The sequence below is a fragment of the Dipteris shenzhenensis genome, chromosome 10 (assembly GCF_047967505.1).
Source record: "Dipteris shenzhenensis isolate YYH24624 ecotype China chromosome 10, Dip_SZ_1.0, whole genome shotgun sequence".
NCBI classification, from domain to species: domain Eukaryota; kingdom Viridiplantae; phylum Streptophyta; class Polypodiopsida; order Gleicheniales; family Dipteridaceae; genus Dipteris; species Dipteris shenzhenensis.
Genome location: NC_141605.1, coordinates 11,690,796 through 11,715,385, shown reverse-complemented (window position 1 = coordinate 11,715,385; position 24,590 = coordinate 11,690,796). Strand labels below are relative to the sequence as shown.

The 24,590-nt window shown below is 47.3% G+C and overlaps 1 protein-coding gene across 2 annotated transcripts in view; it reads right to left on the bottom strand.

The window, feature by feature from the left end:
* Nucleotides 1-24,590, bottom strand: part of LOC147897400 (tRNA ligase 1-like) — a 301,136-nt gene that overhangs the window by 76,208 nt on the left and 200,338 nt on the right. For both annotated transcript variants that reach the window (XM_087379969.1, XM_087379970.1), the window contains exons 15-18: nt 2,331-2,410; nt 1,507-1,572; nt 856-1,130; nt 385-492 (exon numbers count right to left, since the gene is read on the bottom strand). In XM_087379969.1, coding sequence (XP_087236095.1) covers nt 385-492; nt 856-1,130; nt 1,507-1,572; nt 2,331-2,410 — 529 coding nt within the window. The remainder of the gene's footprint in view (nt 1-384; nt 493-855; nt 1,131-1,506; nt 1,573-2,330; nt 2,411-24,590) is intronic.

Genomic DNA, 24,590 nt, shown 5'->3' with positions numbered 1-24,590 from the left:
ACCCTGTATAAGTCAGATCGGGATCTCTACACTCAGGCTCAAGTAGAAATACATTAACCAATTATACTTTCTATGCTTCGGTCCTTGTGGAAATACATTAACTAGCAGAAATATATTAACAAATACATATTAATATTCATAAAGGAAGAGAAGGCTGAACACATTGAAAATGCAGTAAACATTAGAAAACAGGAACTGACTACCGCAGATGCTCTCTCCAGAGGTTAAGGACAATAAGGATAGGAAACAATTATCAGTACATATCTGAAACAAACCTTCCCACTCCTTGAACACAAAAATGTCCAGACTACATTCACAACATATTGGCTGTTCACAGAATCCCATTACTTGCCCAACTTCGAAAAGATTCAAGTACGAAGGTACCTTTGATCATGTCGCCCATTAGGCTATGCATAGGTTTTCCATCTCCAAGGCTATGTGGAGATCTCAACAGTTCCTTACAGAGTGCAGATTTCCCACATCCCGGGATTCCTGTCATGCACAAGGAATGGTGTAAAAGCACAGTCGAAATAAAGGGAAAAAATAAACCTTTAAAATAGCATGCTAACGAAAGACTAATTCATATATCCTGCAATCTCTTTGCCTTATAGAATATGACCAATGTCTTCTTATGTAACTCATAAAGTAAGCCCTTCCTCCATTTCTTAGAATATCAAACCTCCATAACGTTGTGATCAAATAGTCATATAGGATCTTTCAGATCCTTGTCTTTTGCATGTGGTAAAGATAGAACAAACAAGAGAAGCAATAAAGCTTCAAGACAAGAGAGCATTGTAACCTGGAAAAAAAGACAGAACAAACAAGAGAAGCAAGAAATCTTCACAAGAAGATAACCTGGAAAGAACACGATCATGCCCTTGGTTTTTAAGGTGTGAGATAGCTCCACAGGAGCTTCCACTTGTTGAACATGTTCATTTTCCTCCACTTGGTCTTTAGTGCCTAAGTTTGCAAGAAAGTCTTCAACTACTATACTGTTTCCAGCTGACCCAACTAATTGACCATTTGCCAACCTTCGTTTAGCAAACTGATTCAAGAATGGCTCTGCCTCTGACAAATACATTTCGTTGTCAAGTTTCCTCTGTCTATACTTGTTTGTGATATATTCTGCCCTGCAGGCCAAAGTAAAGATAACCATAACGAGTTCATAAGATTATTCACTTCAAAATCACAAAGACCAAAAGAGATACACTCATCGTTTCTTGTTCTTCAATACAGAAACAATTTGTTTTTAGTGATATTCCCCCAAAAATATGCCCTGTCCATGGCAGTTTCTTATCCAACATTTGCCCCTCCCTTGTCTCCTGCCTATCCTCTTTTCATAATTAGACAGGACGTTGCTTGAGGCACTTTCCTATGATTTCACATACACCTTCTAGGGAATAGCTGACAATGTGCTGAAGCAGGAAAAACGTCATTTTTCAAGTCATATGAAAATGTGCACATCCCAAAGAGAAATGTGATACATAAACTTGGAGATGCTATTACCACTCAGTCAGAAGATGGTCTAGTTGCTGCTTCTTAGCTGACGAAGTACCCCAGATCTCCATTTGACTACAAAGCAAGGTAAACAGATTTTGATAAATAACACTGCAACAAGGGGATTATTGCAGGCTGAGAACAGGAGAGGGAGCGGAGAGGCTGAGAAGGGAGAGGGAGGGAAGAGGCTGAGGGGAAAGGGGCTTGAGAGGGAGAGTGAGGTGAGGGGAGGGGCTGAGAGAGGAGGCAGAGTTGGCAGCAGTTAGCAGCAACAAGGGGAGGCGGAATCAGCAGCGCAGAGAGGTTAGTAGCAGAGGGCAGGGAGTTAGCAGGGTGGCGGGAAGACTAGCAGCAGGCGGAGAAGTTAGCAGCAGCGGGCGGGGAGGTTAGTAGGCTGTGGGGAGGCTAGCAGCAGGTGGTGAGGGGCAGGAGGGAGGCGGGGAGGTTTCAAGGCTTTGAAAGAGAGAGAACTTCTCAAGTTGTCTGCTGATATGGGATAGCCTTGTTGTACTCCAAACATTACGAAATGTTATGGAATCAGTATTGAATTTCATATCCCACTTCCATACTCATAGACAATGTCTACTCAAGAATATATTGAAATTGCGAGATCAACAAGTATATATATAAATAAAGGTACATTTCTAACTTTAAAAGTGGAGATGAGGGATCTTCATGAACATTAAAGTATGATAGATAGCAACAACCACCCTCATATCTTCCCTTCCAGTCTCTAGACCTTTATACAATTTCTTGATCAAAGTAGCAAAATTTTCGCATTGAATATTATCTACAAACTAATCTCAATAAAAACAAAGGCCTTCATTTCACACCTCAAATAGTATTTTCTGTATGCTGGAAATCCAAAGCTGAACAAGGTAGACAGCCCATTGCGTATCAAAAAGGTTCGAAGCTGCAAAACAAACAAATTTTCGTCAACCCAGAATATATGGCAGAAATACCTTTGAATACACTAGGTTAACAGCCAAACATGCACATGGAGAAGAAACCCCAGGGGTCTAAGAAGCAAAAATACTAAAAGGAGGCACAAAAAAGCACAGAAGCTTTCCCGTTTCCCATTTTCATTAAGGCGCCTACCTGGTGCCAACTCTGGAGAAACGATTCTCTACTGACATTAATCCTGTTTTCTACAAAACCAGTATTCTGAGAAGTCTACCTCGACTACCCCATGCACCCCTGTGAAACCACTAGCATGAGACAATGAACCAAGACATGGCCAACAAGACTTGGTTCACCACCAAAGCTATCCCTACCAAAGGCCAAGATTCAATAGAGGAGCTTGTGCCAAACACTCTCTAGCACCACCGAAGAATCTATTGCTCTACTAAAATATCCACTCTCACATGACTTCCCATATATCTCACCATTTGTCCTTGTTGAAGAATCCAACAGAAGCTAAGGTCAGCACCCCACCACTGGAGCTCCTTGGAGCTTATGCTAAAACCCGACTTATTCGTTTTCATTTTGGCTCATGAAGCCAAACAACACACCTCCAGAGAGAGCCGAACCCTCACTAGGCTCTCAAGTGAGCCCTCTACAAGCACAGTTGTATCATCTACAACTTCCAAGTTTAGCAGCTCCTCTGCCTACTAGACTAGGCAGCACATACCCACCACACCAACCAATAAGAGCGAAGGAAGTACCCTAGCACCACTCCCAAAAAAACCTTGTCGCACTACCAAGAGAGTGAAAAAGCCTCCTAGTTGCCTGTATGAAGGAGAAAGGGGCAGAGTGGGATCTTTTGAATTTTGAACGTTTTTTAATGGAACTTTTGCAATTCAACATTTTTAAAGCGCAAATTCTATGGGAAAACATTTTTAATTTTTAAGTCATTTGGATGAATTGCAAGTCTGGCATGTAAAATGTTTCAGTATTTGCTTCTGAAACTTTTTTGGGGTGTAAGTGACCATGGGCCCAAAAAGATTGGGTGATTGGAAACATCTCCTCATGTGCTCAAAATCTTCCCTCATACAAAAGGATGGTCAATGATAACATTTAAATGACTTGGGGCCATGACTTGGGGCCTCCTACTTATATAATGGATATTGACTTGGAGAGCATGCTTGCATTGTTGGCGTTTGTTGTTCATCTTGTTGTTGCTGTTATAGCAACTGTTTACATTGCTCTGAAAAGCGTAGCATTCACATGGTGCTGTAGCATTGACATGATGCCCTCCAAGAAAGCCCAACCCACCTTGTCATACACCACCTCAATCCAGTAAGAGGATAGCAAGAGGTTGGGTCTCCTCTCATGGTCTGAGAAGCCTAGCTTGCACATGATGCCCTCCAAGAAAGCCCAATCCACCTTGTATAAGGGCAAAAAATCCCCTGCACCCAATGGTCCAAGAACCCTAGACTCACGTGGTGAAAGGCCAATCCACCCTACCTAGGTGTCATGGATGATGTCAAGAAGATGTGAATAGAGCCTCAAGCTTTAAGACCTTGGCTAAGGTCTTGTGGGCTGCGTCCACATTTCCCCTTTCGGGATCAAGCATATACATCCTCAGGTAGGTGAATGGGGGAGAAGCCTAGAGCTGAAAATCTTTTGGAAAGCTAAGCACAGGGGAGTGCTAATGTGCTCCCAAAACCAACAAAAGAATGTCGAGGACAAACCATCCTCCCTTGGTCATTTCTACACAAGAAGAGCCATGAGGCCTTCCAAGATCTTCTCATCCGTGAAGGAGGGCCTCTAATTGTGCCATGATGTTTGGGGTGACCATCAAGGGAGAGTGGGTCTAGACCTCCGCATGGGCTACCAGCACCTCTAGAGTCTCCTCCTTTGCCTAAAAGAGTTGCCGATAAAAGAAGGTAGTCATCTCCTGCAGATCCAAATGCATCTAGTCTCTGTCATCTCTCAACCATTGAAGATGAGGCCCTGCCAGCCTGAGGCCCGTGGTTTGAAAGAATTGTCGTGTCATCTTATCTCCTTGTTGGACTCATCCTGCGCTAGAGGAGGGATAGGAGTACTCTATGCACCAGATCTCCATCGCCTGCTCCAATGGACCCAGCACTCTCGTATCTGTCCGCCAGCCATTGACCTCTATGCTACTCTGTGGATCAGCATTGGCCACCCATCTGGCCCATGATTTCAGGCCATATGGATGGTTCAGAGAGCCCAAAAGATTGTCCAAGTAAGGAGAGCCCAAAAAATTGTCCAACTAAGGAAAGGTGTATAATTTGGTGGCGAGCCTGTGGACAACGTCCAGAAGGCTCAACCAAATCTTCGACCTGGGAATCTGATGCGCAAATGTGTCAAGAGATCAAGAAGGAACTGATGAGCAGAAGGGGAAAAGCCATAGCATGTGGGAAACTGCTTTCTGTGTTCGAGACCATCTTCTACTATCCGGTGCTGCAATGCAATTGCGGGCTAGGAAAACCCCAACTAGCAATTCTTCCACAATACATCTCTAGAGATAGACCCTTTGCTTAAGAGGAAGAATACTTTTCCAAATATGTGAGAGCACATTCAGGCACCACTTTTCAAGCTTATTTAATGCAGCGCATGATTGCCATGTTGCTGAAATCCAGGGGGAGGGCAATAAGAAACGATATGCTTTGGCAGCAAAAAGGAAAGGCATAGAAAAAGGGTGGAGATGAGACATCCCTGGAACAAATGACCAATCAATAACTCTTTCTTGACTTTGAAGAGGAGGCACAGGCTGTAAAAACTGTTAGAAGAGCAACCCTTATCCATTAGGGTCTTTTGTTCTAACATGCCATTTAAGTAATTTCCTTTGATCACTCCTCAGAATAAAAAGTTGAGCTCTGGTGGAGGCATCAAGCTCATGAGGAGCAAGCTCTCAAGAATGACTCACTACTGAAAAATCTTGCAAATTGTGTTTTGCATCAGCCGATAAATGTCTTTGTACAATCAAAAAATGATGTCCATAATCTCTCATAATCTACTACTGCATGCAAGTCACAATACGTCATCATGCCATATTAGTGTCTACTACCATAGTATACATTTGCAAAGGCTCAATTGCTGCAGCCATCATAGAACTGAAATCATGATGTGGAAGTCAGCAGCAAGAGTCCTTTGCATGGCAATGGCAGAGCATCACTAGCCATTCCAAAAAATAGGGGACGAGCATTTTTCGAGTGAAATCTTCTGAGCATCCGAGCAGAGGAAAAAAAAAGCTTCCATCTATGTAAAAATATGGCAAAAATAGATCGGAACAAAACCTAGTTTCACTTAGAAATATGCAAAGTATATAGCATTGCCTATTTTATACAAGATCTTTACATGAATATTTGGGAATGGTGAGTAACATTAATGGGATGGCTTTTGAAGAAACCCACATGTAGAGTAGACTTCTCTATGAAATTGCCTTATGATCTTGTTGTACTCAGAGTTTCTGGTCAAGAACTCCCACCAACAGTCACACCTGGGTCACATCATGGTCACCTGAGCAACATGCCAAGGTTGTTAGACCTTGGTCATACCTAGTCGCATCGTGTTCACATGTGTTGACATCTTGGTCACTCTGGAGCAAACAACACGTGACTTGGACATGACTTGACATGGACATGACTTAACTTGGACATGACTTGGACATGACTTGTACAGAACCTGGACATGACTTGGACCTGGACATGACTTGGATATGACGGGAGCAATACATGACTGAAGAGTACCAAACCTCAACCTTGACCGACCATGGTCAAAGTTGATTAGAGTGAAGCAGTCTAGCACAATGGTGCACAGGTATACACCTGTTGGTGCACATGGGAAGCAGTCCAACAGAGTGCACAGGCGCACAGGCGATACTTGTTGGTGCACATGGGAAGCAGTCCAACAGTTAAGAGGTATAGGTGGTGCACCAACCCTTGCAACCAACTAGTGTAAGGAGCACATGGAATAGACAAGAGAACACATGGAGCACGGGATTCACTGACTCAGAACAGGCTGGAGTGTTGCAGAAGCCATCAAGGACGAAGCACCCCACAAACGGTGGAATGGCTAAGGATGTAGGAAGACATCTAATAGGAAGAAGGAAAGGAGATTTCCAGCAGGGGAACAGATGAGGAGAAGGTGAAGAGGCAGAAACGGAGGAGAGGGGGGGAGACATTCGAGCAGGGGCGAAAGGCATGAGGAGGAAGTAAGAGGGGGACAGAGCTCACCTCGTGTGTATCTTCTCTGGGTGTATCAGTCATCTTGCTTCCTAATGAGCTATGCTACTTCCCATCTCTCTGCTCTCTTTTCTAAGATCTCTTCCCATTGTGTTCTCCTCCCCTCCTCTCCCTTCACCTGGTACAACGGATCCTGTGTCATGTGGTTGAAGTTCTGCTCAGTTCATGTCGAGGGTTGGCTTTTATGATGCTGTTCCACTTTGGTCTTCTTCTTGCTCACATCACTTCAGCACTTGTACTGCTTGCACATAGTTGACACCATCGACTAGCACTCACCTACGAACCATCAGTGACACCTATGGCATGTCTTACTTGCTTCTCGCACCAGTGGCATGTCTTACTTGCTTCTCACCCTAGGCCTCCGGTAATACTTCCGAAAGTATTAGGACCCCCCCCCCCCCCTCAGACAGTTTATGGCGATCACGGTGGGATACTGCTGGTGATGAGTAGCACAAGTGAAGTGGTGATCTAGGGTCCTAGAGAGAGGTCTTATGCCAGGTGAGAGAACTAGGAGGTACTTGAGGAGAGTGGAGAAAAGACTTCCAGCAGACCATACTCGGTACAAGAAGCATTACGTGCAACGTAAGTTTGCGAAGTTCTCAACTCGAGCACAAAGTGAGCCCATTGGAGTAGTGGCCAAAGCAAGTAACTTCATCGACACTCTCATTGACTTGGATCAACAGGAGCCTTGGCGGTTAGATCCGGACTCCGAAGATGAAGAAGTGCAAAGCGGAGAACAGATGAAAGAAGAGGTTACGAAGGACGAGGGCTCCTTAGGGACTCATCAAGGTCAAGGCAGCCCCTCTCCTCCTCTTGCAATGATGTCTTCATCAACCACCTCTTCTGCCAGAGTGGTGACTCCATCTGCTCCATCTGCTCCTGCCTCATCTGGACAAGCTGCTACCTCATCTATTATGCATAGCTCTGGACTCCTAGCTAATCTTCCTTCCACATCTATCCCACTCGAGAGTACTTTTACTCCGGCCATGCCTTTACCTGCCATGATGGTTTCATCTCCCTTTCCATCCACACCAGTGCTGCCTTTTCCACCACCCCCTTCCTTCCTTACTACCTACTCACCCATGACTTCAACTCCATCCCTCTCTTTTCCAAATGCTCTCCCATCCTCTTTAACCCCCACATCTTCTATGTTTTCACCCTTTCCCTTTGGAACACCGAGACCCTCCGCGTATGCAGGACCATTTGTGTACACTTCCTCTATGGCTACATCAGTAGTGACTTCCCCATTGTGGTCCTCCACAGGAGGTGTTGTCGGTGTGGTCTCCTCCTCTGGAGCACCCACACTCATTAGCACTCCATCGGGACTCCCTCCAACTCTTGCATCTGCTTCAGCCTCTCGGGTGGGGATGGCCGTTCTCAGTCCTGCAGACAGAGCTAGACTTCTCGAGCTACTCAACAAGGTCCACGTGAAGACTCAAAAGCTCAAAGGCCACCTCCATGAGGATGCGGAAGCTCATGTGAGGAAATTCCTCACAGCATGTAGAGCTAAAGGTGTGGAGAATGAGCATGCATTCCTTCACATCTTCCCCTCATCATTGGAGGATGCCGCGGATGTATGGTACAGTCAATTTCCCCCTGACCACTTCCCAACGTGGACAGACCTAAGGGAGGAATTCTTACGCACTTTCAAGTTGGAAAAATTCGAACACATGATTGTCCAAGAGTTAATCCACTGATACCATGAATCCTGGCAAAAGTATCTCGGAGATGTACACAAGGATGAGGGTCCTGGCCGCGAAGATGCCTGTGCCACCCAATGATGCCATCATAAAGGGGTGGTTTTTAAAGGCTTTACCCTCCACCATTGCTATAAGGCTGGTTGACAAACTCCCTGAGCATGCCTCACTACAAGACTTCCTAAGGGAAGCGGTGAAGATGGAACGGTCCCAGTTAAGTTTTGCCTCAACACCCGCCCAGACCACCCAACTTCCGAGAGAAGAGGGCTCACAGGCATGGCAGCAACTCAAGAAAGAATCAGAAAAAATCAAAGAAGGTCTGAAAGACAAAACAAGGGTGGATGGACCATCACCCTTTGAAGCTCAGATAAGAAGTAGTCTCTGGTGCACCGACTGCAAGGGTTCTAGCCATGGCTTCTGGGAATGTCCATAGAAGCGTAAGGTACCCACCCTGACCTCCTTTTGCACATTTTGTGAAATTCATGGACATGAAGGGGTTGAGGAAGCTTCTACCGGAGTATCCAACTGGAGAACCACTGGTGGCTACAGTCAACAGGGCTGCATCGACCACTTCGGGGCCAGTACCCCTAGCTTCAGCCCCTGTGAAGGCACCTGTACCACCTATCCATCCTATCATTCCACCTCCACTACTTCCTAATCCTCCTTTGCTCCAAGCTCCTACTCCCAGTCAGATTGGGGCTCCATACTTCTATCCTCTGCCCTACTATGCACAGTATCCACCACCTATGTCAGGGGGTGGATATGGATCCCCTTATAACCGCGGTCGACATGATGGATTCCGAGGTGGACGTGGAGGTGGAGGCAGAGGTACCAACTTCCGCACGCCCATCATGTGCTACAGATGTGGCAAGTACGGCCACTACCAAGGTGACTGTACACAACCGTTCGAGGGACCTTGTACACAGTGCAACACAAATGACCACTACACTAGAGATTGTCCCAATGGCAGAGGGGATCAACATCGCAAGTCAACATGGTTGATGTAGTAGTGGCGGGGGAGGGTGACAAACCCCATTTAATTGGTGTAGTGTTGGGAGCTGTGACAAGGTCACAAACGAAGGGTGATAGTAGTAAGGATGACTCAACATCAATATCGGAGGCCTCATCACCAACTAGTACTAGCTCAGTCACTAGAGGAGCATCCCCACCTCGTTCCTCCAAGGTGGATAGCCGGCACAGGAATGCATCACCCTTGTCCTCTCCTGTAAGTGGATCAGAAAGAACCTGAAGGGCTTCACAGCCATCAAGACCTATCAATAGCTATAAACTACCTCAACTCCAAGTGAGCAATCTATGCCTTCAAGGTACCAGGAGGTGGTCAGGAGTGTCACAAAAAATCTTCAATCTAGTTTTGAAGATGAAGGTGTCACACCTCAGTTCCCTTCCCGCAAGTCTAGAATAGTGAGGTTTGCAACGGAAGTGACAACTTTAGGGCAAAAACGTGAGGAGTCATAGGCAGGCCCATCCACTTTCTACTCAGGAAGCACAATGAACAAAGAGAAGGAAAAGGGTGTGAAGCCCAGTAGTGTCCAAGAAAAGGGGAAATGGGTGATGGAAGAGTCACCACAGGAAACATTGATTGAGAATCCAAAGGCACCTTCTCTCCCTCGCGTGAGCTTCGACCCTCGGCCAGAAGCTCGGCGGATGAAGGCACATAAGGCTACTGCTACTGTCCAACCTTATTCATGATGGATGACTTGATGGATTTTAGGCCCAACATCACCCTATGACAACTCTATCAATTGTCTCCACATATCAAGCATCAAACTATTGCATTCTTGAATCGCATGCGAGAAGGTTGCCAAAGGGGATCTGTTCAAGGCAACAGTGCAAGACGGAGTAACACTAGACAATTGCTCAGCCTATGATGTCCTCACATGTGAACAAAGTTCCAAGCTCGCAGTGGAAATCAACGGGGTGGAGCTGAAAGATGTTTTCTTGGATGGTGGGGCAACAGTGAACATCATGCCGAGAGATACTCTTCAAAAACTGGGTTTGAAATTGACAACTGACGTACATTTTCAAGTGCGCAAGGCGGATCAATGCAAGGTGAAGCCTATGGGGGCAGTCAGAGGTGTAGGTATCTTAAGGGGTTGAGGAAGCTTCTACCAGAGTATCCAACTAGAGAACCACTAGTGGCTACAGTCAACAGAGCTGCACCGACCACTTTGGGGTCAGTACCCCTAGCTTAAGCCCCTGTGAAGGCACCTGAACCACCTACCCATCCCACCATTCCACCTCCACTACTTCCTAATCCTCCTTTGCTCCAAGCTCCTACTCCCAGTCAGATTGGGGCTCCATACTTCTATCCTCCGCCCTACTATGCACAGTATCAACCACCTATGTCAAGGGGTGGATATGGATCTACTTATAACCATGGTCGACGGAGTGGGTTCCGAGGTGGACGTGGAGGCAGAGGTACCAACTTCCGCAGGCCCATCATATGCTACAGATGTGGCAAGTACGGCCACTACCAAGATGACTGTACACAACCGTTCGGAGGACCTTCTTGCACACAGTGCAACACAAATGACCACTACACCAAAGTTTGTCCCAATAGCAGAGGGGAATCAACATTGCAAGTCAACATGGTTGATGTAGTAGTGGCGGGGAGGGTGACAAACCCCATTTGATTGGTGCAGTGTTGGGAGCTGTGACAAGATCAGAAACGAAGGGTGAAAGTAGTAAGGATGACTCAACATCAATATCGGAGGCCTCATCACCAACTAGTACCAACTCAGTCAAACTAGAGGAGCATCCCCACCTCCTTCCTCCAAGGTGGATAGTCGGCACAGGAATGCATCACCCTTGTCCTCTCCTATAAGTGGATCAAAAAGAACCCGAAGGGCTTCACAGCCATCAAGACCTATCAATAGCTCTAAAACTACCTCAACTCCAAGTGAGCAATCTATGCCTTCAAGGTACCAGGAGGTGGTCACGAGTGTCACCAAAGATCTTAAATCTAGTTTTGAAGATGAAGGCGTCACACCTCAGTTCCCTTCCCACAAGTCTAGAATAGTGAGTTTTGCTACGGAAGTGACAACTTTAGGGCAAAAACTTGAGGAGTCACAGGTAGGCCCATCCACTTTCCACTTAGGAAGCACAATGAACAAAGAGAAGGAGAAGGGGGTGAAGCCCAAGAGTGCCCAAGAAAAGGGGAAATGAGTGATGGAAGAGTCACCACAGGAAACATTGATTGAGAATCCAAAGGCACCTTCTCTCCCTCGCGTGAGCTTCGACCCTCGGCCAGAAGCTCGGCAGATGAAGGCACAAAAGGCTACTGCTACTGTCCAACCTTATTCGTTGATGGATGACTTGATGGATTTTAGGCCCAACATCACCCTACGACAGCTCTGTCAATTGTCTCCACATATCAAGCATCCAACTATTGCATTCTTGAATCGCATGCGAGAAGGTCACCAAAGGGGATCTGTTCAAGGCAACAGTGCAAGACGGAGTAACACTAGACAATTGCTCAGCCTATGATGTCCTCACATGTGAACAAAGTCCCAAGCTCGCAGTGGAAATCAACGGGCTGGAGCTAAAAGATGTTTTCTTGGATGGTGGGGCAGCAGTGAACATCATCCCGAGAGGTACTCTTCAACAACTGGGTTTGAAATTGACAACTGACGTACATTTTCAAGTGCGCATGGCGGATCAACGCAAGGTGAAGCCTATGGGGGCAGTCAGAGGTGTCCACGTGAAGATTGGGGGAGTTACATTCCTGTCCAATTTTATCGTGCTTAATATGACGGAGGATGAGCAGACTTATCCTCTACTTCTCGGTAGACCATGGTTACGCTCAGCAAGGGCCATTCAAGATTGGTCAAGTGATGAAGTTCGACTGCCTTTGGGATCCACATCCCTAGAAATAGACATGGTTACTGGAAGGGCTTGTCACCGAACTGTGGAACTTGGGGAAGAGGATTTTGAAGAAGAAGGGGGGGAAGAGGAGCGATGGGCACTTGGGGATTGGACCCTATGGAAAGAAGAGCTGGCCTATGTGGAGGACTCACCCTTCCAAGATGAAACCTATGCAACAGCAACACGAGATGATGGTGAGAGCTTGACGTACTTGTTGGAACATGCTGGACCAGATGAGGAAGAAGCTGTCATCTTGGATTGGATGGGGGCCTTGGTATCCTTAGCCATCAACATGGTGGAGTTGTGTCCAAAAGAGGATCCTGAAGCCCATCCACGGAATGCGCAAGAGGTGAGCCAGGAAACCTCTGCACCACCTGGTTCCTAGCTAGCTACTAGATCTCTTCATGTGGTATCAGAGCCATGTTCCTAGCCCTACTCTCTCTTTCCCTTTCCCTTCCAAGAGGTTGAGGTGAGGGAGGCCAATAAAGCTACTCTACCTCCTCCTCCTTGGAAGGCTGCCCTCTTCTCTCCTTCCTTGATATCTCTTCTCCACGCCATGATCTGCCACCTCTCTTCTCCTTCCTTCAGCTACATCTTTCTGTGACCTGCAGATGATGTGACGCTTCTATCCGGATCTAGATGCAGAATCACGGCTTTGTGTCTTCAGCAAAGTTGTAGAGGACCTTGAGTACTACAAATTTCGTTCTTACATCATTGCAATCTGAGTTCTCTCTTAAAAGTTACAGCCCTTGCAAGAAGTGACGAAATTTGTTTCTGCACCCGAATTTTGCTCTGGAGCTCAATAATTTCACAACCGAACCAGCTCAATGTGGAGCTGTCCATCCTCTTCATCGTTGACCTCTGCTCCAGCCCAGGCTGCTCCTTTCAAACTGATCGCGGGTCAGTTGTACAAGCTAGGGAAGGACCACATTTTAAGGAGGTGTGTGCTCCCTCATGAAACACAAGCCATCCTTCAAGAGGCTCACTCAGGAATGGGGGGAGGTCATATGGCACCAGAGGCCACTGCTAGAAAGATAATGCGCTCTGGGTTGTGGTGGCCAAAGCTATTCCAAGACTACTATGCTCATGTGCGCCACTGCGACTCATGTCAAAGAGGGGGGCTGAAGCCTACCTGATGGGAGTACCTTCCCCTTCAGCCATCCAGCCCTGTACCACCCTTCTATAGATGGGGATTGGATTTTGTTGGACCCATCTCTCCTGCAACTCGAAGAGGGAACAAGTATGCTCTGATTGCTACTGATTATGGCATTATATGGGTGGAGGCGAAGGCCGTGAAGACCTGCACTGCTCAAGTTGTGGCCTCATTCTTGTATGATCAAATCATTTCTAGGTTTGGATGTCTTGTGGAATTGATGAGTGACACAGGTACCCACTTTCTCAATGATGTCAAAACTGACCTCATCACCCAACTACAAATTGTTCACAAGACCTCTAGTTCATACTACCCTCGAGCCAATCGTTTGGCCGAGAGCTCCAATCGGACCATGTCTCATATTGTGGCTGGTTATGCCTTCATTCCTTGGCAGATTGGGATATTCTACCAACAGTCGCTCTTTTTGCTAACAGAACAGCATACAAGGCTAGCACTGGATATTCACCATTCCAGCTAGTTTATGGCCTGGAGGCGGTTATGCCCTATGAGTTCCACATGAAGACTCTACTAGGGTCATAGCAAAGATGGATGATAACTTGGAGGCATGCACACTTGAGCAATTATGGGATCTTGAAGCCTTGGATGAACATCGTCGTGAAGCAATCCTTGCTCAGGAAGTATGGCAAAGGAGGCAGAAAGCATGGCATGACACAAAATCTCAGGAAGAGGGAATTCCAAGTTGGCAACTTGGTCTTGTTATATTCCAGTAAGTTCCTAAAGCATAAACCCAAATTTGTCAGTGGCTGGACAGGGTCCTTCTTTATCACAAGGATTATTCCCAATGGAGGGTTTATTTGGCCACCTTGGAGGGCAAGAAGTTACCAGCACCCGTAAATGGCTCATGGGTAAAGAAGTATCATCCTCATTGACTCTATCTCTTTGGATAAGGATTTCCATTCCTATTATTTCATTCAAAAAAAAAGTTTATTCCTTTTCCTAACCCTATCAAGATTCTACTCTCTCCCAAGTTGTGCTCTTTTGGTGGGAGATCAATAAATACTGAGTTTTTTTTTTTTTTTCTCCTTCTCTGGCAAGATGGAAACAGCCCTTGCCTTCTCTGGCGCACACATCTCCTTAATCCCTCTTCACCCCTCTGTCACCCAGGTTCACCCTCTATTCACCCATGCTCACCTCATGTTCACCTCACGTTCACCCATGTTCATCCCTACCATGTTACCTCTCTGTCACCCTTGTTCACCTCTAGGTCACCCTTGTTCACCCCTAGGTCACCCCTGTTCACTCCTATGTCACCTCCCCAGGTTCACCTCTCTGTCACCCATGTTCACCTCTAGGTCACCCCTGTTCACTCCTATGTCACCTCCCCATGTTCACCTCTCTGTCACCCATGTTTACCTCTAGGTCACCCCTGTTCACTCCTAGGTCACCCCTGTTTACTCCTATGTCACCTCCCCATGTTCACCTCTCTGTCACCCATGTTCACCTCTAGGTCACCCCTGTTCACCCCTAGTTCATGCTTGTTCACTCCTATGTCACCTTCCCATGTTCCCCTCTCTGTCACCCATGTTCACCTCTAGGTCGCCCCTGTTCACTCCTAGGTCATTCCTATTCACTTCTATGTCACCTCCCCATGTTCACCTCTCTGTCACCCATGTCCACCTCTAGGTCACCCCTGTTCTCACCCCTGTTTACTCCTATGTCACCTTCCCATGTTCACCTCTCTGTCACCCATGTTCACCTCTGGGTCACCTCTGTTCACTCTTAGGTCACCCCTATTCACTCCTATGTCACCTCCCCATGTTCACCTCTCTGTCACCCATGTTCACCTCTAGTTCACCCCTGTTCACCCCTAGTTCACCCCTGTTCACTCCTGTGTCACCTCCCCATGTTCACCTCTCTATCACCCATGTTCACCTCTAGGTCACCCCTGTTCACTCCTAGTTCACCCCTGTTCACTCCTATGTCACCTCCCCATGTTCACCCCTCTGTCACCCATGTTCATCCCTATGTCACCCCTTGTTCATCCCATGATTCACCCTAGGTCACTCCTTGTTCACCCCTCAGTCACCCATGTGCACACCAATGTCACCCCTTGTTCACCCTTGGTTCATCCCTCCTTCACCCTCATGTCACACTTGTCCACTAGCCTATACAGGAGGTATATATTTCAAATTCAAAATTTACCACCTTTTTCATTCAAATATTGCCTCTTGCCCACACCGCTTTTTCTCCCACCTCCCACCAGTGCTATACCTCTTGCCCACGCCGCTTTTTCTCTCACCTCCCACCAGTGCTATATTTAGCGTTGGCCAAGCATAGGTACTTGGTGATCAATCAACCATCGGGAGCCTCAGTTTTGGCGCGCATCTTGCCCCCCCCACCTCCCACCTCCTATGCTATTTGTGGCACCTGCTAAATTAAGCACACCTTTGACGCCTCTCTTACTTGCACCCTCTCGTTGGCAACTAGCCCTAGCCCCTCTTGCAGCGCTTGGAAGCTCCCTAAGTCTCCTTCTCTTTGATCGCATCTTCCTTGGCAGCTCTTCTTTGGCAGCTCCCCCCATCAACGACGTTTCCTTCTCTTTGATCGCAGTTTCTTTGGCAACTCCCTCCATCAACAAAATCTCCTGGAAGCTCCCTGGCAATAGCCTCTCCTTGGATCACACCTTTGCCAGATGCAGCGCACCTCTCCCTGCAGCCATCTCACCCCTCTCCTTCGATCGCACCTCTCCCTGCAGCCCGTCTCACCCCTCTCCTTGGGTGGCACCTCTCTCGGAAGCACCCTCTTGTGGTTGCGCATCTTTTCTTGCCCTCGGCCCATCTTCTTGCTCCACATACGCTTCAGCTCTCTGCCCCCTTTCCCTCTGTTGCCAATTGGCCAAGGCCTGCACCTCAACTTGAATCATTGGCCTCCACAGCACATACTCTTCTCTTCTTTTGCTGTGCCACCTTGCCCTCCACCTTGCGTTCTCCTCTCCACCCTCCTGCACTGAGCTTTTTCTCTTTCTCCTGATCAGTATTCCTCTGTGCAATCTTGCTCTCTCCTCCCTACCTTACCATCCAAGTCTCCTTGCTTTGCCATCAACTCCCCCTCTACCTCAACACCACCTCACCATCACCTCCCCGGCCCTAGCTCCCCTCCTTGCCATCACCTGGCAGCTCCCTTCTTGCTTCATTAGATCCCTCCTGGCCAGCACCTCGAGAGCAACTTACTTCGCCATCAACTCGCCTCCTCGTTATCACCTGCCTCGCCAGCTTCTCTTCCTGGACCTCGCTAGCTTCTCTTCTTGAACCTCATCATCAGCTCCCCTCCTCGTTATCACCTGCCTCGCCAGTTCTCTTCTTGGACCTCTTCATCAGCTCCCCTCCTCCTTATCACCTACCTCGCCAGCTTCTCTTCTTGGACCTTGCCAACTTCTCTTCTTGCTTCGTCATCAGCTCCCCTCCTCCCATCCTCTTCTACTTGACACGTGCTTCGCCACCAGCTCCCCTCCTTGTTGCTCTATTTCTCTAGCGAAATCCCCTTCTTCATGCTTGAGAAGAAGCGCAAGTATAAACCACATTTGCCCAGAGATAAGCTCTTAACCCCTTTCTATACCACCATGACGTCCCAAGCAGCCTCTGCAATGCACATGACCTCATCCATGCCTATAGCCTCTATAGCAAGGGACTTCATCAACAGTGCCGACTACATCAGCAGGGCCGACTTCATCAGCAGGGCCGACTTCATCATCAGTGCCGACTTCATTAGTGATGCATTCAACCCTGCATCCCCATCTTGGCTCGGACATCACTATCATCTCGAATGGACACTCTCAGAGCTCCAGTGCCTCTTCTTTCAACCATGGGGGCTCAAATTACACCCCCTCTGCATGAAGACCACATTCAAAAGGATCGGGTGGGCCAACAGACATACAGAGCCCTTCGATAACCACCCCTCCTCTCTCCCACATTCGGGTTATGTTTAAACCTCTTCTGGATCCAAACCTCAAACTATCGGTGTTGACATCTTCAGAGATCCAGACCCTTTGTCTAACTGAGTTCGACAAGGTCATCTTCCCTCTTGTAGATGTGGAACTGTGTACAGAATTTATCAGATCTTATGACTCCGTCACCGACACTTTTGAGTTCATGGGCTCCAGGCAGCTTCTTTGGTCTCACAGTACATGGGGCTCCCTACTCTCCCTATTCAGCCTCCTGCCGAAGATTCACCACATCTCCTTTCATTCCTTTCACAGTCTTTCACAGTGCAAACCCAACAGCAAGGGATATGATTGCAAAAAAATTTTGGAAGGTGGAAGTAGAGAAGCAGTGATCAATCGCTACTTCTTCACTCGCTTCTATGCAGCACCCGAGCATTACTACATTACGAAAGGTATCCGTTCTACTTCGAATGCTCTCTTCACCATCACTCAGTATGATTTTGCATCCCTCTTTTATTCAACATTCCGGGCCACTGTTCGAAATCGCACATGCAGAGGCACACACACATGTACTTGTGGACCTCACCTCACCTCATGCACCAGTGGTGGGCTGCAACCCCTGCACTTTTTCCTCCACCTTCACATACTTCATCTTCTCCTCACCGTCTACCTTCCGCCCCTATGGTTCCCCACTTGAGATCAGCTTCACTGGCTCTTAGTGCAGCCCCAGCATCCTCGGCCTCTGTTGCATCAGCCTCTATCCCCTCTTCCTCTCCCGTCTCCACACCCACTCTTGCTCCACCCACATCTGCAGCACATGTTTCTGAGCCATCTCCTCTTGGGCCAGCCTCTGGAGCTTTGTCATCCATTGCTCATGCAGGAGTTGCCTCTCCATCCATCCCCTTCGAGGCAGATTTTGATTTCATTGATGATGTTCTCTCGATCACTCCTCTGCCCTCCTCAGGTCTCACCCACCATGGCATTACATTACCACTTACCTCCCCCGCAGTCATGACCATCCCCCCTCCGATCATCACATCAAGGTCAATAGGGTGCACAGATACGGACATCAGCCCCACAGCTCAGGGGGGTCCATCGACAATAGTTATGGCAGCAGGGACCTCTGCCTTGAGATCTCATGGTGGAGAGGCATCAGAGCGACACAGGTTATTGAACTTGAATCTTACTTTGGGAGCCATTGGTGATGCAAAGACACCACCCCGGGTGTCTCGACGACTGACCCCTGATCCGAGTATGGAGGCCGCTGAACTGGACCCACTAGAAACTCCACCTGGTGAGGTTATTTTTGCTGGGGGTAAGATACCTTTTCAAGCTAATTGCCCTCCATTGCCTCAGAATGATATGTTGGATATCTACTTCGCATCCTCCTCAGGGGATCTATTCACCCATGAGGCCCAGAAAGAGGAACAGAGCCAGGAACACAAACGGCTTCTGTATGCATTAAAGCGGAAGCGGTCTCCTGTTTGCATGGAGGAGGAGGACCTGGACCAAATTTTCACACTTCCCTTGCAAGAGACGCTTGCTTCCAACAAGAAAGCATATCCCGAGCTCCAAGTTGCTACCTAGACATCGACACACTGGCTCCGGTGGCAGCTCTCGAGGACCCAGAGCAGGAAGGGATGAAAGCAGCTTTCCAGGAATATGGCGAACTCATCGACATGGCCGACCAAATGACCTATTGGGACAGGTATGCATGGGCTAAAAGATCCCTTCATATGGCTCAGCACATTATAGATGACAGCTTCATTCAGATGGGTGCCTCCCTCTTAAATACTATGGGTCAGGTTTGCAAGCTTCTGTCACAGAAGCAACACCTCCGCTTGGAACATGAGAAGCAGGTAGCCAGCATGCATAAAGAATGGGATACAACATTACAGGTGAAAGAAGCGGAGTGGGGAGCAACCCTACAGGCAAGGGAGGCTGCGTGAAAAGCTCAGCAAGACGAGTTTCAGCAGTGTCTTGCAGCAAAGGAGGCAGAGTGGACAGCCAGCAAGAAAGTTTTGGAGGACAGTCATTCAGCCCAAGAGGCTGAGATCCAGAGGGAGCTTGCAGCCCTACAGGACAGATACACCTCATTGGCAGAGGACAAGCATATTGTGGATCAACACGTGGAGGTGGTGCAGAGTCACATGAAGCAGATTCTCGAGGAGAAGGACCGTCTCCAAGTTTCACATTCCAAGTTGCTGGACGACTTCCATGGGCTGCAAACTGAAAATTCTGCACTCAAATCTAGATGTGATCATTACAGGTCTGGTTACCACAGATATAAATCCAAATACGAGGACATCCGCAACCTCATGGACACAATTGAGGAGGAGGCAAAGACCACCCCCGAAACATCAGCACACCCACCACACCCTCCCCCTCCCCCTCCGTGACCTTCATCTAGCAAGCAGTAGCTCCTAGATCTTTCATTTCGGCATTTCTTTTTCCGAGCTCTGTGCATTTGGATTCTGCAGTTCTCATGTAAATAAAGAAATTTTGGAGTTGTATGGCCATAAGCCAGTTTTATTTCAGTTTTGGAGTTGTATGGCCATGAGCCATTTTGATTTCAGTTTTGCAGTTGTATGGCCATGAGCTAGTTGTTTTCTAGTTTTGGAGTTGTAAGGCCATGGGCTCCTTTCTCAATTTTGGGAAGGTCACTCAAGCTCACTTCCTTATTTGCAATTTATACTTTAAAGTTTCTCACACAGAACCTCAGTCATTCACCGGGACGGTGAATAATAGTGGCAGGGGATCTGTTGTACTCTGAGTCTCCAGTCAGGAACTCCCACCAACAGTCACACCTGGGTCACATCATGGTCGCCTGAGCAACATGCCAAGGTTGTTAGACCTTGGTCATACCTAGTCGCATCATGTTCACATGTGTTCACATCTTGGTCACTCTAGAGCAAACAATATGTGACTTGGACATGACTTGACTTGACTTGGACATGACTTGACATGACTTGACATGACTTGGACATGACTTGACAGTACATGACTTGTACAGGACCTGGACATGACTTGGACCTAGACATGACTTGGATATGATGGGAGCAATACATGACTGAAGAGTACCAAACCTCAACCTCGACCGACCATGGTCAAAGTTGATCAGAGTGAAGCAGTCTGGCACAATGGTGCACATGGGAAGCAGTCCAGCAGAGTGCACGGTCGCACAGGCAGTACTTGTTGGTGCACATGGAAAGCAATCCAACAGTTAAGAGGTATAGGTGGTGCACCAACCCTCGCAACCAACTCGTGACTTGGACATGACTTGACTTGACTTGGACATGAATTGGACATGACTTGACATGACTTAAACATGACTTGACATGACTTGGACATGACTTGTACAGGACCTGGACATGACTTGGACATGGACATGACTTGGACTTGGACATGACTTGGATATGATGGGAGCAATACATGACTGAAGAGTACCAAATCTCAACCTTGACCGCCGACCATGGTCAAAGTTAATCAGAGTGAAGCAGTCTGGAGCAATGGTGCACAGGGGTACACCTGTTGGTGCACATGGGAAGCAGTCCAGCAGAGTGCATAGCAGCTTATGCGTAGCGTTCTTCACAAATAGCTTCTTAACTTCGAAGTTTTCAAAAAAGCCATTTTTCAGTCGAACTTTGTCGTCCCTTTTTACTAAACTCTGTGCTGCTTCTCGGTGCTTCAGAACCTCTTCCATAGTTGCTAGACGATATCCGTCGGGTAATGACTGGCTGGAAAGCTGCTTCACGAACTGATCCATGTCTCCAAAACTAGGAGGTTATCTCGTCTTTCAATCAGCAATCTCCTGAATAGTAATAATCTTTTGAAAAATGGAAATTAGGATAAATGATACTCTGCATCGATCGGTGATCTCTAGCACTGTGCGGCAAGCATTCTGCAACACTGGATAACAATGTTAAATTAGCTCCAAGCGTGACCTCCTCTTATTATCATGAGTTAAGTTTTGCTTGATGAGTGAACTTCAAGCGGAAAGAATGGTGTTCCAGCATTGAGAAGATTTTGAATAAGCTGTATAATGAAAACAGCGCAGAGGTGGGAGTAACAAAGAATTAAAAGATTTTAAATCGGCGAGCAGATGAGAAGAAGTTGAAGAGGGGGAAACGGAGGAGAGGAGGGAGGGACATTCGAGCAAGGGCGAAAGGCGTGAAGGGAGTTAGAGGGAGAGTCAAGAGCTCGCCTCGTGTGTATCTTCTATGGGTGTATCAATCATCTTGCTTCCTAATGAACTATGCTACTTTCCATCTCTCTACTCTCTTCTCTAAGATCTCTTCCCGTTGTGTTCCCCTCCCCTCCTCTCCCTTCACCTGGTACAACGGACCCTGTGTCATGTGGTTGAAGTTCTGCTCAGTTCATGTCAAGGGTTTTTTTAATGACGTTGTTCCGCATTGGTCTTCTTCTTGCTCACATTAGTTCAACACTTGTACCGCTTGCACATAGTTGACACCATCAACTAGCACTTACCTACGAACCATCAGTGACACCTATGGCATGTCTTACTTGCTTCTCACACCAGTGGCCCTAGGCTTCCGGTAATACTTCCGGAAGTGTTTAGGAACCCCCCCCTCAAACAGATCCTTTTTACAACTTTTACTTAATAGGGGGTGACATTGAAAACCCTCTCTCAACCTAGCCTCATAAAAGGGTTTATCCAAAGAAACCTCATTGAAGTAAGCCATCAAGGTAGTTTGGCCAGCGAAACCCCTTTGAAGTAGGTCTTCCAAGGTAGTTTCGTTGGCGAAACTATTTTTCAATACTTTTTTAAGGTAATAGTAGGGTACAACGGATGTCTAAAAAGAAGAAAATTTATGTTATGTAAAATTGAATGAGTGAAAATTCTATATATTTTTATGATAAAGGGATCTAGTTCTAGTGAAAATAAAAGTGTAAAACCATGTCTCCTAAAGAAATACAATTTTTTAAATCTCTTGAAAAACATGCTCGGATAAACTTGCTCATAGGTTTTTGCTCGTAAAATTGACGCATCCCAAAAAACATATTCATACACAGCAGATGATGATCTGATAGATGCATAGAAATCAATGGACATGGTATAGGTAAAGGCGAAAAATTGAGAGGCGTTGAGCATATACCATCATCTAGCCTAGCCCAGTAATCCAATGCATTATGTTTATAAGTAAAGCCAGGAGCCAGAGGCATTAGGTACTTCCAGAAGTCATTAGCATTCAAGAACGCCATTGCATTTGCCCAATCCCATGATTCAATAGCCTTCATATGCATATGGTGAGAAGTCCTATCACCAAAGGCTGTAGATTTATTGAACTCCCACATAAAAAGGCATTGGTAGTCCATGGATCATTGGCCAATGACCTCCACAAGACTGCCTGTTCGAAGAGTTTTGCGGGGCATATAAGAATGCAAGACCATAAATCTCACCATTTATCATGCATTGTATCACCATCCATCAACCAGTGGGATGATTGAAAGCCATAAGTGGCTGAAGTTCATGTCACAGTAGCATAACAACACCCAAAAGCAAACCTTGGCCAGCATGGAAAATATGATAGCCTGCAAAGAAGCCTTGTCTACCAGCAAAAGCATGCTGATTATGCTCTTGAAAATAAAAAATATGCGGCTTAGGCTTAAAAAAGCCTCCATTTATTGCCATCACCGAGGCCACACACATTATAGGGGACACACTTGATTGGTATATACATTTTTACAGCAGATATGTCTATGAAAATCAGATCTTTGTTTGGTTGAAGCCACAGCTCCCTCCCCATCACCTCCTCCTCCCTACTGGCCCCATCTCCCTCCTCCCCCCTGATGCCACCAGGATTCCCTCTTCCTCCCCTACCCTGCTGCTTCTGCTGCCTCCCTGCCTCCCGCCCCCCCCCCCCCCCCCACTACCTCTTCCCTTGCTTCCTCTCCTCTCTCCTCCACCTCCCCTCCCCCCCCCCTCCTCGCCTCCTGCCCCCTTCCGCTTGCTCTCCCCCTCCTCCCTCCTTGCCCTTCTACTTCCTCCCTTCTGCCCTCTTCCCCCGTGCCACCTCTTCCCCTCCTCCTTTGCTGCCTTCCCTCCCCCTCCTCCCTCGCTTCCTCCCCCTCCCCTCGCCCCCCCCCCCTTTCCCCTCCGCTTCCCTTGCTGCCCCTTCCCCCCCACCCCTCCCCCTCAGCTTCTCCCCCCTATCAGCCCCTCTCTTTTCACCTCCTCTCCCCCTCCTCTTTCCCTTTCAGCCCCTCCCTTCCTGCCTATCCTCTCTCCATTCACCCTTTTCCTTTGTGATAGAAGGATCTTCATTTTGTTTGAATCAGCCTTCCACAGTCGATTGGTGAATGATTACCCATTCATCCAATCCTCGTCCACTTCCACTGGCTGCTGCAAGAACATACATATTCTCTAAAAATGAGTTGTTGCAGCTTCAGAAGGATGTGGCTTTGACGGCTCCACCACCTTCTAGGTTCAATTATTGGGACGAGGTTTCTTTCAAGAAGTTTTTATTCTCTTGGAGCTGTGAGTACTATACTCAAGGATAGCCACTTGGAACTTGGTTCTTAGAAGATCTTTTTCTCATCCTTCTCTCTAGGTTTTGACCTTGTGTAGAGAATGACAGATGGGTCTTTTCACTTTCCATTATCTAGATCCCTTGGTCTTCCTCATGTTTACCACCGACTCCTTGCCATGTTGGTCATAGAAATTCCCCCCTCCCTGGTTTACCCTTTTCCGCAGCAATGGACGCTATCAGGTTTAATGGACTTCCAAGAGTTAGGGCCACTGTGACTGACCCTAACATATCCGATGACCACATTAAGCTCCAGCGTCTAGATGGCTCTCTTTTTCAAAAAAGATTCGAGATTGCTAGCAAGTGGGATCAGGGCCAGATTTGCGAGATCTTTTGGCACTTCGCTAGAGATTGCCAAGAAAACGCCCAAGAAGCCTTCTAGTGCAGCCCCCTCTTGTCACCACGCTCCTTTGGCACCTCCTACACAGGATTGAAGTTAGAGTCAGATTTCTCCACCATCTACAGACCAAGAGGCTCCTTCTCTTGTTCCTAATCCTATTTTGATTGCGGCTAGTGATGGTGTTTCTTCAGCTCCTTATCCAAATCGTGGCCCTCCTCCTCCATACGTGTAGCTCCCTCCCACTTCAGTACTACAGGCATCACGTATTGGTCGAGGTAAGGATGTGACCCTTGGCCCTGCAGCTCCCTTGCACGCAGGGATTTTTAAGGATTCCGGCGCCATAGGAGCTCTTTCTCACCTCTGGCTAATTTTGGAGAGGTAGATTTTGTGCCCTCCACAAAATCTGTTCTTTCAGT